Genomic DNA, 15847 nt, shown 5'->3' with positions numbered 1-15847 from the left:
CGAAGTGGGCAGTTTTCGACCCACATAAAAAATTATTTTAGTTACGATCAGTAGGAGAGTGAACGTGTAACATTAAGAGGTTTAAATTTAAATCTAGGTCTAGGGCAAATGCATGGGTTACATTGTATTAAATTAGTAATGAAATTGCCAAGGCTCTTAAACTATCATCCATCTCTCCTACTGGAATTGTCTCGTCCACAGACTTGCGCTGGATTGCGGGCTTTTTCTAAAAGCTCGCAGCGTTAATTTCAACTTGGAAGTGTTATAAATCGTCCTAGCCGCAACTTCTCAGGTTTTTGCCCAATTTTAGCCACGTGATTGGACTGAGGATTGCGTATTCTATTTTAACGAAAAAAGAATAAGTTTTTGCGCCGTGTGATATCAAATATTTATTTATAATCCGCTAGATTGTTATATATAGGTACACCGTTACCAGGCATTTATGGCGTTATTAATTTTCAATGTTTCTAATAAACACAGATTTCATCGAAATTGCTGATCAAATATTTTTTCCGTTTCTTTTCTAACAAAAGCTTATTAGAATATATGTCTACATAAAATTAAGCTAAATTAGTATTAGTCATAAACAGTGTTGCCTTTTATGTAAAAAAATATTTTTGGGCAAAAAAATGTTCTGACTAGACGAGAACATAGGTATGCATCAGAACTCGTATACATAATCGTAAAAACCTAAGAACATTTTTTATCAATATAGGTATACCCGCGAATTTTTGTTTTATTTTCTTGGCAAAGTTTATTAGACGTCCTTTCCACACAAAAGTTTTTAACGGAGAAAATCAAATAATCGCAAAGTTAAAGTTTAAGTTAAACGCAAGTTTGGCGAAACTTGTATAAGTTTAAAATGTGTTATACTTTTTTGAAAAAAAATTAACAAAAAAAAAAAAAAATTAGTGAGAACGAAATGCGATCGATCGCCGAAAGGCGAGTCATCTCCGATCACCTACTGTGGGCAATATTACGTTCTTTACGTGTTAAATTTTGTAGTTTAAAGACCCTTTCAATTAATTAAAGAAGTGCATTATTGACTTTCGCTTTTAGTTAGGAATCGTTAGGACCATCTGCGTTTGACTATGTCGCTTGCTAATTGGGTCGATTTTTTATTTGTTGTCAATTTTTTTTCCTTATATTGATATGTAATTAGGCTGATTCTATGCGGGATAAATACAAAATGACAACTTGTCTAAAAAAAAGTAATTTTCCTTTGAGTTATGCAATTTCCATACCTACTTTTTGTAACTTAGATAAATATTTTTTAGGACGTACGACGAAATTGCGCTTCAATTGTAGAATAGGGAACTCTATCTGTCCAACAAATTTTATCGAAATGTGTCTAAAAGAAATTGACAACAAATAAAAAATCTTCCCATCTGGCCAAATAGTACGTACTTATGAAAATTTTGGACTAATAAAATACTAACAATACCAGGTACTCTTACCTAACTTAATATGATTAAAATTATGTATGCCGCAAGTTATTGCTATTTATTTTTAACGTAGTACCTAATGTCCCTATGTAGGTACATAAGGTATGAAAATAATGTAAGCTAATTTATAGATAGGTAGCGAAAGAACAAAAGAGACCCAAAAGTTGTCCAATACCTGGAACACCTGCTCCGCAAAGTTTGAGATTGGTTGCCAGTCTTAATAAAACAGTACGGATGTACTTAATTATAATCAAATTATCAAATCTTATTTCAGATTACAGAAATACAATATCGTATACCGTATACCTAACTCCATAAGAAATGGAAGAAGTGAACTTAATAATTAAATTTTAATCACCGGCCATAATACACTGCGTAGTGACTTTATAGGTCACGCTGAACAACTTTTATTATGGGACCAATGCCGAAATTGCAAAAAAAAATATTGGTTTCATACATTCCGGCTGATATGATGCCGCCTGAGTGCTATGGGACAGCAAATTTTTTTTCGCGATTTCGGCATTGGTCATAAGAGTTGTTCAGTAGGTATGATCTATAAAGCTACTACTACTATGGCGGGCGATTAAAATTTCAACCTGTATACACTGTTAATATTTAAATATAGTTAAGTATTTGCAAATAAATTAATCTACAAATAACAATCTAGTCTAATCTAATCCTTGATAATATAACGAAACCTATTAGAATTAACTCCCTATGGTTTTTTTTTAATTAGCCTACTTTGGTGTCCCACTGCTGGGCAAAGGCCTCCCCTCGTTTTTTCCCACCATTTGGAGTAGAATGCGTCCAAGTCGTCCCGCCATCTCCTTTTCGGTTATTATTAGAAATTACAACAAAGCTCGTTAAGAACTATTGTATAATCTGTGACAAAAACACTTTCAAAGAGTCGATTAAATACGAATGCTTACCGACCTATTTCGCATTTAACGTTTCAAAATGTTTTTATGAAAATTATTTATTATAGTGCGATCCTAAATTGTTGTCATGTTTAAGCATTTTACGTATGGATGGTATAGAAAGGATGCCAATCTCTTATGGCAGAATTGTTGCTAAAGTGACCGCTTTCAGCTTTAAATAATAGTTCCTAATCTCTCCGGTGGCGCTAGTTAGGCTCTAGGACATGAGTATAACATGAACCATATAAGGCAACAAATAACCCGACCAAATTACGTAGGTTGTTTTTGGTAGTATTTCGGTGTATGGTGGCGCCGCCTAATTACTGTTTTTGTTGGACACTTTTCATACATAGAGATTTGGCTCCTTTATATAGTCTCCATGATTTTACGTCAAAAATGTGACAGTTACGTAGAAAGTGGCGCCCTCAATAATTTTCTACAATTTCTTGTCGGATGATCCAAAAATCCGTACCTCTATGAGTTTGCATGATTCCCATGCCAAAATGTTATTGCACCCGTGCGAAGCTATAAAACTCTACAACGTGCCTATTATTGTTATAAATCTGTGTACTAGCTTGAACGAAGTGAGTTTGAATTTGAAGACCCACGAGTCGAAATTGCTAAGCGTACCGTGTTGCCTGTGTTATTTTAATTATACTTCTTACACGTAATTAATACAGTAAGTATTATGAAGACGTACTTCATTATATTTAAAAAGGACACACTCGGCAAAATGAAGCTCTCTCACCAATTTACTATCAGTATTATTTAAAAACAAATTATTAGAGTAGGAGGTTTTTTAGGTACTGAAAATTCGTCGGTTTTGCGATTTATTGGAAAGAAACGCTATTTTGCTTTAATAGTATAAAACCTTATACCTAACCCCCTTATTCATAAAACTTAGCAACCTCTTACAAATTTCTGTTAAATTTTCTGTTTCTAACAAACAGAAATGTCGAAATGACGGATAGGGGCAAACGATTATGAACGGTTTGTTAATTGTTTGACAGACGTTTGTGAATAACGCCATAAAAAAACATAAAAAACATAAAACATATTTATTAATCTTTACAAATTCAAGTTGATGCTTACACATCAATATATTATCATGATTAAAAAAATACATGGTCGAGCGTTATAACGCCTCACGCAAATCTAAGAGCAAAGCCGTGGCAGGACAGTCGAGTTCACTAACATATTTACAAACCAACGTTCCAAAAATACATTATCACGCTGTATGACACTGACAATAAGGTAGTGTAAATATATTCTTGGAACGTTGGTATTTAAAGATTATTGTGAACTCGAACGTACAAATTCATTATAAGTCATTAGTGTTTTTATACCTTCAGCCTGTGAGTCTCGACGTCCCGGGGAGGTTACAGGGGCTCGCGAAGCTACTATAAGATAAGGGGGTCTCACAGTCTCAGTAAAAAAGGAAATAAAATACAGGTTATAAGCTGGAGACAGTTTAGAGGTTCGAGAAAAGTGTCTTTATGCCAAGTGGTCGTGAAATAATTTTCATGCCATGAAAAAGTTGTTTTTTTTTTTAGGAGCGCTGGTATTTCAGCAATTGGAGGGTCAGCAGGGTCAACCAGACGACCAAAGGGCTCGGCAGGTCCAAAAGTACAAGCACGACTTCTTGCGGGACCATCCTTGTATCTCAGGTTAGTAGATTTGTTTTGTCTTATACTTCTTGTGAGTTTGCTAGAAATAATTTTATTTCTACGTTTAATTTTAATTTTTTTTTTTTTTATATTTATTTAATTAATATATTATCTTTCCATTAGAGAAGGGTCCTTATGTTTCATGTGCAATAAGGTCGTTTTTATCAGAAGTTCTGTTGGAATTTAAGATGGAAAGGACGAAATGTGATGAAAAGCCACACATTATAGTTTGTTTATGGGGCTGAATATATGGAAATATGGTGCTAATAGCACTATCAATGAGTGTTGGGTATATTGTCCCTCTCACACATAAATGTTATAAACATTATATAATTGCCAGTGTGGGAGCATCATTACAGTAGACATAACGTGAAAAAACGTAAACTGTTGTGTGTAAGTTTGTATGTATGGTATCTGAAGCTACATAAACTAATTACATATATTATTGTAAGTACAGTTTCAGAGCAAACTAGCTACTCGTTTTAAAATGACAGCGTAACTACATTTGTATGGAGAACCAATATTTACAACCACGATTTGAAACACATCTTACTAAGATTAGCGCAGGAAGTCGCCTCAGCACCATGCCAGACCATTTTGTGGCACTTTTTTATACCACGTCGGTGGCAAACAAGCATACGGCCTGCCATGGTAAGCAGTCACTGTAGCCTATGGATGCCTGCAACTCCAGAGGTGTTACATGCGCATTGCAGACAATGCCGACTTTTTCCTTCCTATGTTTTTCTGCTTTGCTTTTAGGCCAGTCAAATTAGATTTTTTCAGGAATGAATTCCCAGCAAGCTGGAAATTGTCTTTATACATTCATTTGGTTCTAAATTAGTATAATCATATTTTGCTCCATTCCAGTTGTGGATTTCTTTTTGCTTTTTTTTTAATTTTTCGCTTGTATAGGTCAAAAACGGTACGTCGGACGAAAAATTTGATCTAATCATGATAAAAACTGACAACTGGGGATTCGAAAGATACCTCATGAATTCGTAGTCAAAGATTGTAAAAAATGGCCACCACTTTAAATTTCTTTTTTTTTTGGCATAATCGTGTTTCGGATTTAAATCCGAAATTTTTTACACGAGTCTGATCCACGACAACCTTGTTGGTAGTTGACATTGAGTAGGGGTGGGGTGGTGGGTATCGAGTGGTTTTGTCAATCCGAGGTATGTATCCCTCAAGGCTCCCAAAATGGAGCAAACTCGGATTATACGCATTTAGGACCAAATTAAGGTATTAAAATGATTTCCAGCTTGCTGGGAATTAATTCCCCAAAACGCTTTTTTTTAAATCTAATTTGTATAATTTTCTCATCCGCGTTTGTGCGTACAAATAAATGATTTCTATTTCTACTATACAAACAGCAAGCTCTTATTCTTCACTTGTCCCTAGCTATATAATACGTTCATGAGCACCAAAAAGGATAAATTATCTAGTTAAAGGAGATTCAATAAAATCACAGAGTTGAGACCTTTCCTTGCAACGATCAATCGTAAATCATTGCATGTATATTATGCTATCTATGATGCAATCTGGAGCGTGAACTTTAGTATCTTAGGAAAAACGTACCTATGTAATAAAACAAGATGCCCCGTAATAATAAATAAGTGCAATAATTATTGTGTTTATATCGGAAGCCACGCCTCTACTGTTTACAAATGGCATATTGACGTCATTTAATTTATCTTGATGCTTAATGGTCTAGAATTCTAGATCACATATGTAATTCTAACAAAATAAAATACAAACATTAACATCAACATAACATACTATAACTGTGACGTGCGGATGGCAACTGCAGCTTAATTACATTTGCAATTTTTTTTCGGTAGCGGCGTTGTTATCGCCGCTGTATCTGTCAATTTAATTGATAAAATGGGTGACGTTAGTCAGCGCATTACTGCTGCGATTATGACATTAAATCAGTCACTCATTTTATATTTATTTATTTATACTTTATTGCACATAAAATAAGTACAAATGGTGGACTTAATGCCTTAAGGCATTCTCTACCAGTCAACCACTGGGCCAAAAAGAGACGTTTGTTGGTGCAGGCTTTGTTTGTTATATTATTACATAATTAATGTCATTACCGGGTCTAACGCGATAAAATTTCATTATTTTACCTTTTTTCCCACATTTCAACTAGGTTGCACTAGCTGTGGTCACGGAAGACTAAAATAATGAAATTTAATCGCGTTAGACCCGGTAATGACATTTATTATGTGTACATAACGCGAGTGTTTAAAGTGTTATATTTTATATTATTATCCAGGAAATTGACAGTTACAGCGCCCGCGTGTAGGTAGCTGTGCCATCTAAACGTCACCTTGTTTTCTTTCTTGCGGTGCGGTTGCGGTGGTGAATTTCTATTTTCCTCGCCAGCAAAGTTTGTTTGTTTATCGTACATTAAATCCCTCGCAACGTTCATATGTCTACTTTTTAAACACATGCGTAGTAATATTAGTTATTCTGTGCACATGCTCCAATCGTAGCTCACGAAACGAAATACGCACGAGAGGCAAACAACAATGAGGAGAACTTATAAATCTAATTAACTTACTCAAATAATAACAGGGTAACTGCCAGTTTTTATTTTATTTTTATTTATTTATTTATAAGCATAGTCAGCGATTTTCGAGCGCTTAGTTAATAAATGTAGTTTTTTAGGTACAAAAAAGTATTTATAGTATCAGACATCTAAGTATCCCGTCTTTATCACAGCAACTACAAAAAACTTAAGTAGGTAGGTCGGTAAATAAACCTCTTATCTACCAACCCACGCCGTAGATTAAATACTTGATACATCGCTCCAACCCAACCAGTTATCCAACGGCCCCCGCGTTGAACGTACTCCCGCGCTTCTTTACTTCAAACCGTAAAATGTATCAAAATGATCGTTTCTAAACTCGAGAAATGCCTTCGTAACTGTAAAGTGACAGAGACTATAGCGTTATTCGTCGAACCTAATCATCCTAAGCGGTTTTTTAAATACAGTTGACCAAAGTTTAACGTCCCGCTGTTTGGAACACAGTAAAACTTGGAATTGGACATTTGAAGTTCGAAATTTGAAAATTAGCTCAATAATGGCGAGTAATAAATACGCGCGTGTTCATTCGTACGGGAGTATGAGCTCAAGAAGTGACGACGATATGATAGTGCATTCCCAACTCTACCCTTATCCGAAGAAAATGGTGGTGCAGCGGGAAATTTTGTATGAAGAGGAGCATCCTCCGTTCCAACCGTTAATAGCCACTGAGAGGTTATTTGGAAAGGCTCGTTTTACTTTTCTGCTGCTGAGTTATGTGGCGTTCTACTTTATCTATTTGATTTCTGGTGCATTGGTGTTCTCGGCTTTGGAAGCACCTATGGAAAATCAGGTGCGGTTGGATGTGATCAGAGCGAAGCAGGATTTCATGATGCGGCATCCAAATATTTTAGGTAATTATTTAGGGCTTTTTAGCGGACTTTATATCAATAAATATTGTAGCGTTAAAATTGGAATTTTTAAATATTAAATCCAGGACATGTTTTGAACGGTGCACGCTGATAATCTTGAACCTTATCTTCAATTATTCCTCTTAAATGTTTTGTCAAGTTATCAATGACTTCAGTAACTTAGGTACCTACTTAAGCTCATCACAGACGAAGCGATTATATCTACAGATGCCTAAAGATGCCTTGCGATGTATCGGTCGGTATATTTCGTCTCTCTCACAATGTAGGTGCTAGACAGAGAGCGATATATATTTTCATTTCGGTATCGTTGCGTGTGTGGTGCTTAGCGATACTCGCAGATATCTGTCGATATCGGCCGATATATTATCGCTCCGTCTGTGACGAACTTAAACGATTCCAGGCAGCTTGAACTTGTACTCGAATTGTTCTCAACGTTTAGTCAACTTTTCCCACCTTAACCACCATCACCACCACCACTACCACCTTCCTTTTTAATATTTTATACATTCAATTATTGTTTGATGCTCAAGAGATAGCGTTAATGCAAAAATAATAGGCCTTAGGGCATGTTTTGCTGCTCTTTTTCTCCAAGGTCATCCGACATCCGATATCTGCGAAAAACGCTCTAAGGGCTTGTGCACAAACCACGCGAGGTTTTATCGGCTATTTTTTAAGTTTAGTAGGGGATAGGGGATACGATAGTATGCAAGAGTAGGTTCAATTTTGTAAAAAAACAGAACTTAACTTCCATTCCATTTCTATGATTATTTTATCTGCTATTTAAGTCCATCAACTATAAAAACGTGAAGATAGGTAGATCTGCCCAAGTAGGTAAATAAGTTTTTGAATTTTCGATTGAAGAAGTTGACTGACAGACAGGTTGTTTAGAATAGATGAAGGTATAAGTTGCGAATTTTCAAAACGCTGGAAAAGTTCTCGGAAATTTCACAGCAAAGATAGGAAATTATTCGTTGTGGAAATAGAGAAATTTTCGATATTTTCCATGTGGAAATTTCGCAATTTTGGAAGCTCTCCGACGGCACATCAGTACTTAGAATGGTACCACTATTTATAACTTTGGAGTTATGTAGGTAATTAAATTTACCAACTAACTGCTTACTCCATATTTAATTTATAAAGGTTACCAAAGTTAACCTACGGAGGTTATGAGGCCGTCTTGCATAATAAATAAACTACAACTAATATTACAAGCGGAACTCCTTTTTTTAATAAGCAAAATTATAAAATACAAAAAAAAAACTATTTGTTTTAAACACAAATTGCCATGATTTAGAAACTAAACTAAAACTAAGTCGCAACAATACGAGTAGGTACATAATAATAAATTACCCTAAAATTAACTATAACCTAAACTAAATTAAAACTAAACTAAATAAAAGACACCACTAAGAACCTAGTCAAACCACTCGTCCCGCGCCCTTCCAGACGCAAAGGTGCCCATCACGCTCGCCGCGTTGCAACGCTGGATCGCGACAGACAGCCTCTGCATCAGGAATGACCCGGAAAGAGGGTCATGACCTCTCTCCCTCAAACGCTGCCCCAACCCGTATGAAATTGGTAACAATAACTACCTATGTTCTAAATAATATTTCGTAAATATTTCGTAAAATTGGAACATTACCTCGTTCGTCAAACCCGCAAGGACTGTGAAAAGCCTCAACTGGTGGGAGACCTAAAGGTGCCTGTTAAATAAACAAGTCTCAGTTGATTTTAGAACTAAACTTAGCAAAGCAATAAGACAAGTTAATTTCATTCATTACCTATTCTGATTTTCGCAGTTAACCGAATTGAAAGCTGACGTGAAAGGGCCCCGTTGAGGCTCCTAAATATATTGTTTTAATCAATTTCCAGCCAGATTAAGACCTGTTGGCCATCTATCAACCTGAAAAGAAGGTGGACGTAATATTGCCTGTGAAAATGTAGCAAAATTGGACATTATCAGGTCAACTCTCTAGAATTTAATTGCCTTAATTGCCTTAATTTTTTTGATTTCAGTAAGATGAAATATTTTTTTTCTAGTTCGTTTTTTTTTCTGTAGGTATGTAGGTACTTCAATTGATATAAAATTTATATAAAATATTTTTAAGATGTAAGTAAATATGCAGCGTTACTTATGATTCCAAAAGTTTGCAATCATGAAATATTTGTTGTTAGAAAACAAACAAATGGGAAATAAGTAAAGATCAAAAGCAAAGAAAAGAAACCACACAAAAGCCCATTTTTATTGGTTTACGGCCTTCTTTGCTACTTGCTGCTGTATATTTTACTATTTATTGTTGTTTTTTGCCACAAAAATAAATAAAAAGTAAAGGAACTTTGAAATGCAGAAGTAATTAAGGTTTAATAAGACACATTCACAAAATACGTATACAATTTATATGGTACCTACACAGTACGCCGTGTTTTTTAAACTCCGTTAATTTCAAGGGTGCATTCCTGAGCTTAAATTAAGTAACTTTCTCAAAGTTACTGGTATTCTAATTGAACTCCATTTTGGAGATAATATGCTTTGTCAACTAAATATTTCAATACTTTACTTTACTTTTATAAAACTTATAACTTAACTTAACTTATCTTAACTTATCTGACCCACGAGCTTGTACATTTAATTGCCTTAGGGCCTGTTTACATATTGATTGGTGTTCAGTATGAGTTTTTTTTAATGAGTATATATATATAATCTGTTATTACAATCAGAATACGCCTCAAGGTACATAAATAATCAACCGTTACTCTTTCTATATCTGAAATAACATGACACAATGACCTTCTAAAAATCCCAGACAGTTCAAAGTTGTTAACTTATTTATAAGTTTCACAAGTAATTCTGTGTTTTGAAAGTAAAAAGTTTCTGATAGATTTTTTTAACACTGATGTTTTATACTTGAACACTATTTCTGATTTTTCTGAATATATTACTGTGCCATCTTATTATTGATCCTCATATAGGCTAACCTGGGTAAGTACGACCTAAATACGGTGTTTAAATGCTTCATTATTAATTTTGTGGCTTTCCATTACAGAAGGGTCCTTATGCTTCAAGCGCAACAAGGTCCTTTCCATCTGAAATTTCATCAGAAATTCTGATAAAAAGGTCCTTATTGCACATGAAGCATAAAAACCCTTCTCTATGGAAAGCCACATTTAATATCTTTACCTATATAATCTATCAATTACTTCCATTATGTATCATTTTGTGTAATTGTGGCACTAATCGTTATCGATTTATAACGTAAAAGATTAGATAATATTGATTGCTACTACAATAATACCAGTTGAAATTAAACAATAATTTTATTTGGAGTTGCCTCTATACTTTACCTACCATTATAACTGGTGCCTATTTTACTTATGGTATCCGATTATTATACCTATACTATAATTTGGGTATAAAAGCAATACATATGTACATTAAATAGATTTAGTACTATCTACTACCGTCGTGGTTTCACCTAGTAGTTGTACTTTGTTTAAGTAGGTAGGTGCTTTATTAAAAGCCCACCCACTAGTACATTTCATATGCCTGCAATATACCTAAATTCTACAATAGCTATACCCCGTGTTTTTATTAAATTCTGTCAACTTCGGGGTATGGTTAGGTACGTTTAAGGAAACTAAATGGCATAGTTAATTATCAAAAAATAGTTACTTATTATACAAGTGCGGAAAAGAGGAAATTTGAAACGAGTGGCGATAAATTAAAACACGACCGCAGGGAGTGTTTTAAATAGACACGAGTTGCGAATTACCTATTCGCCCGTGTATCGTACAACGTTTTACAGTACATATGGGCCTTTAAACTTTCGACATATGCACGAAAAGTGCTCTTTACGCACTAGTGCGAGAAAGTAGCACCATATGAACTGTAAAATATATTTTTTTATTTATTTTTTCAATAAAAAGTAAATAAAAATGCAAAAAACAAAAAAATGCAATGTTGTTGTTTGCAAAATGTAATGTTGCATGTAGCGTTGTTGTAACATGGACATTACTCACATTACATTAAACTCAACCTACCTAGCTAATCATAAAAGTATTTTTGTTTGTTGCTATACTTAAGTGCCTACCAACTACCAACACCAGAAGAGCATTGACGCACAATCAAAATGTTAATGACACAATCTCCCTTTAGCTTTAAAACTAGAAACTTGCTTAAAACAGTATCTAAACTACGTTTATAACAACCGGTTATTTATTTAACTACATAGTTATGCATCCACGCACCCAACCAGTTTCCAAAACTGATTGCTGGAGGACGGAACTCTAGAATTTTAATTATAAATAATATTATCGAAGAATGTAACCAAACGTAAAATAGGTGAAAAAACATTTAACTGCAGAGTCTGCAGACGTTGCTATGCAATTAAACAATCGAAAAAGGAGGATGTCACTTCGTCGGGATTTTTTAATGTAGATACAGTAAGTGCCCCAACTTAAGTACCAACGTCGTCATATTAGCTGCATAGAAAGTGGGTAGGTACAGGTACTATGTTAGGGTATGGATTTGTATGGTATGTATGTATAGAGGGGACTGTACCTACTTATGTTCCCCGATTTCTTAAAGACAAGATTAGAAAGTTATTTATTAGTTTAAAAGGTTATCATCACCTCAGGATTTGATTACGAGATCATGGATTTACTTATTCTTTAGTGAATTCGTAAATACGAGTACTCATTTTGTTGCTAACTAGAGAATAGGTGCTGCATAAAAAAAATGTTATTTGCTACGAAGATAAAAATTAAATGGTAGCAATGGTATCATAATGAGAGAGTTGACATGTGGTTGACATTAACACGCATTAGTGATATAATAACTTAATAAGCAATCATTATTGTCAATTACACACATACATTATTGAATTACATTCTATTGAATAGGAGCCTTAACGACTTTGGATTTGGTAAGTAAACAATTTATTATAAGAATTTAATAAAGTATTCTGAAGGTTGTTAACAAAACTCTGAGACTAGTGAATTGGACCCTAGACTTTGCTACATAATTTGTTATATTGGAAAAGTTTCAAATATACTCATGTTTAGAAAGTTATTGAAACATGGCCGCAGAAGATGTATAAATATGTCAAATCTTATTAGTAGTTATGTACTAGGTACCCTTAACCAATGCGTTATTATTGTTATTAAATAATGCAATTAGGTAGGTATATACAATATACTTAACCCAGTTTTATCGTGTCTCTGGCGTCTGGGTTTTATAATAAAGTCATTAATGCATTCCAAGTTAAGTTACGTTTCTTAGAATTATTAAAGACTGTAATCTATAATAATTATAAGTTTGCTTTGATTGCGTATTTGAACTGAACTAACTTTTGAGGTGGAACATCACATAAGATCATCAATGTTACAAGCTGTCTTGTAGCTATAATAGTTATTTTCCATACAAGTGCGGAAAAGAGGAAATTCGAAACGAGTGGCGATAAATTAAAACTCGACCGCAGGGTCCGCAGGGAGTGTTTTAAATCGACACGAGTTACGAATTACCTATTAGCACGTGTATCGAACAACGTTTTACAGTACATATGGCCCTTTAAACTTTCGACATAAGCACAAAAAAGTGCACTTTACGCACTAGTGCGAGAAAGTAGCACCATATGTACTGTAATAGTTATTTACGATACAAGTGCGGAAAAGAGGAAATCCCTTTGCGAATTAGCTTTTCGCAGGTATATCGTACAACGTTTTACAGTACATATGGCCCTTTAAACTTTCGACATAAGCACAAAAAAGTGCACTTTAAGCACTAGTGCGAGAAAGTAACACCATATGTACTGTAAAGTTCTTTTTTTTTACACAAATACTTTTTATTTTTAATATTTTCCTTTCATGAAATTTATTTACATACAAGATATATATACAGTGGTACTACGTAAACGAAATTAATAACTAGATTAAATCTAAGATAGGCCCTCGAGGCATTGTACCAAGGATGCTGGCGGCATTTCCTCGCTATATCGCAATGCTGATTCGTTGTGCGAGGAAGCCGCCTCTTCGGTCACCAGTTACGTCAACGACGCTTCGCGATTTCTGCAAACAACTTGTGCGCGCTGGGACCCCATAGACCTAGTTTCAACTCCAAATGGAACAAAATGGTACTCTCTACCGAGGCTATAAAGTAAAATTAAAGATTTCCGATATAATTATACTTTCACGATAAAAACTAGAATTTGTCAAGGATTAGTTAGGACTATTTGCGCGATGCGGGTAACGTGATCGGTCCTTTCTTTGACAATCTGTATTGAGAGAAAAAAACCGGCCAAGTGCGAGTCGGACTCGCGCACGAAGGGTACCATTACGGAAAAAACAGCAAAAAAATCACGTTTGTTGTATAGGAGCCCCATTTAAATATTTATATTATTCTGTTTTTAGTATTTGTTGTTATAGCGGCAACAGAAATACATCATCTGTGAAAATTTCAACTGTCTAGCTATCACGGTTCATGAGATACAGCCTGGTGACAGACAGACGGACAGCGGAGTCTTAGTAATAGGGTCCCGTTTTTACCCTTTGGGTACGGAACCCTAAAAAATGGTATATTATACTAGAAAAAGTGTTCCTCAACTTTCTCCCCAAACTATGCCCCAAGCGCTGCTTGAATCGTCTAAGATGCAATTGCATAACTTACTCTATATATGCGAATTATGCGATACATAGTAATAACATCGAACCTGATAATATACAAAAGGTATGTATAGATTATCAGGTCCGATGTTTGAAAGAAACCTGATCAAAGTCAATTACCTGAATTGAGGAGTAATATTACCTCTTTCCCGCTACATACAAAATTTAATATTTATGCCACCACTAGTGCCCTTTTCTGGCGAACCTTTATTGTTTCCGGGCTCGTGTATACGTAAAACATTTCATTCAATGTATGGTCTCGTTTCATAATTGTACACAATTTCGGATCTTATTCCATAAACTTAAAGTCTAAAACGTTGCACACGGGTTTTGGAGCAGACGAGCCCTCGTAATCGTAACGTCTGCATTATGGTCCACTCAAGAAGATTCATATTGTATGAAGGCTAGTGTCGTTGCTGCATTGTTCTTGTACGCTAAAACTTTATTTTGAACCAAAAAGACGTATGCCGTAATGAAACTTAAATGAACATAGGACGTTTTAGGTTAATGCGATTAGAAACTGGTCACTCCCAAGTGTCGGCGCCCTCCTGGGTTATCAGGATACCCCCTGTACACAGCTTGAGCAATTACTTTATGTAATTTATATGCTGTGATAGGGCGGTCATTTACGCACATTATCACGTGTCACCTACTTGCATATGATTGGTAGGTTCGCTGTCTGGAATATTACTTATTGCTTTTTTGCTAATTAGCGACCCTTTAGAGTAATAATAATCTTCAATAATTAAGCTTAGGCGGTAGATATATAAAATATGTGAGCTATTTCTTATGCCCAGAGATTACCTCAATAGACCCTCATAAATTAATGTAAGGTTCAAGTGAACAAGGGTGTGCTTTTAAGGTTTGATGCTTAAATGTGCAATTCACTGATCAACATTGTATCGGAAACACCACTTGGCTCTATCCAAAATGCCCCTATAAATGCAAAATACACTGATAACTTATAGAACCCAAATATAATTTCTGCCGCTGATTTCAGGCCCTCCGGTTTGTTTTCAAATTGAAGTAAGGATTTAAGGAACCATTCGAATGTCAAAAATAACATGAAATTAATCGCTGTCAGGAAACATTTACGTTTTATTGATAATCTCACGAAAAACATTAAACATTTCGGGGCGGTCAACGCGACCAAATCACAAAATCCATCATTCGATCAAATCACAAAGTCCATTAATCACGCAATAACACAACAATAACGCAACTTTATGATGATCACAATGGCGCCGCGAATGGAATGGCGGAATGAAAATTCCATTATTCATGTTTTGGAACTAGGTGAAATTGTTCTGGATAAAGTTATTATGGGTGACTGGGCATGAAACAATGAACCTGGAATTCTGGGAATTAGTTACTCTTTTTTTTGCAATAGTGAGATAGCGATTTGTCTGATGATGTGTCATAAGAACGTCGCTTATTTATAAATAGTTTGTATTTTCATATTTTTCGACTAATAAAACAAGTTTAGAAAAAATTATAGTCTTACTCTTATTTTAGATTATACGTTTATGTCATTTACACGATGTGTTCCAGACGGTATACCCAGTGTCCTATACAAACCCGTTATTTTATACATACATACATACATACATATAATCACGCCTATTTCCCTGAGGGGTAGGCAGAGACCACGGATTTCCACTTGCTACGATCCTGACATACCTCTTTCGCTTCC

General features: G+C 34.9%; 1 protein-coding gene across 2 annotated transcripts in view; it reads left to right on the top strand.

Moving 5' to 3' along the window:
- The window catches only part of LOC134744621 (potassium channel subfamily K member 6-like), an 83892-nt gene that overhangs the window by 57275 nt on the left and 10770 nt on the right, over positions 1–15847 (top strand). The window contains exon 3 of one of the 2 annotated variants that reach the window (XM_063678500.1): positions 3916–4029. In XM_063678500.1, coding sequence (XP_063534570.1) covers positions 3916–4029 — 114 coding nt within the window. Of the gene's footprint in view, positions 1–3915; positions 4030–6738; positions 7480–15847 lie in introns of those variants that run through there. The other variant, XM_063678499.1, reaches the window with a different exon arrangement.

The sequence above is a fragment of the Cydia strobilella genome, chromosome 10 (genome assembly GCF_947568885.1).
Source record: "Cydia strobilella chromosome 10, ilCydStro3.1, whole genome shotgun sequence".
In the NCBI taxonomy this organism is placed as follows: Eukaryota; Metazoa; Arthropoda; class Insecta; order Lepidoptera; family Tortricidae; genus Cydia; species Cydia strobilella.
The sequence above is the reverse complement of the archived record's forward strand: the minus strand, read 5'-3'. Positions and strand labels throughout refer to the sequence as shown.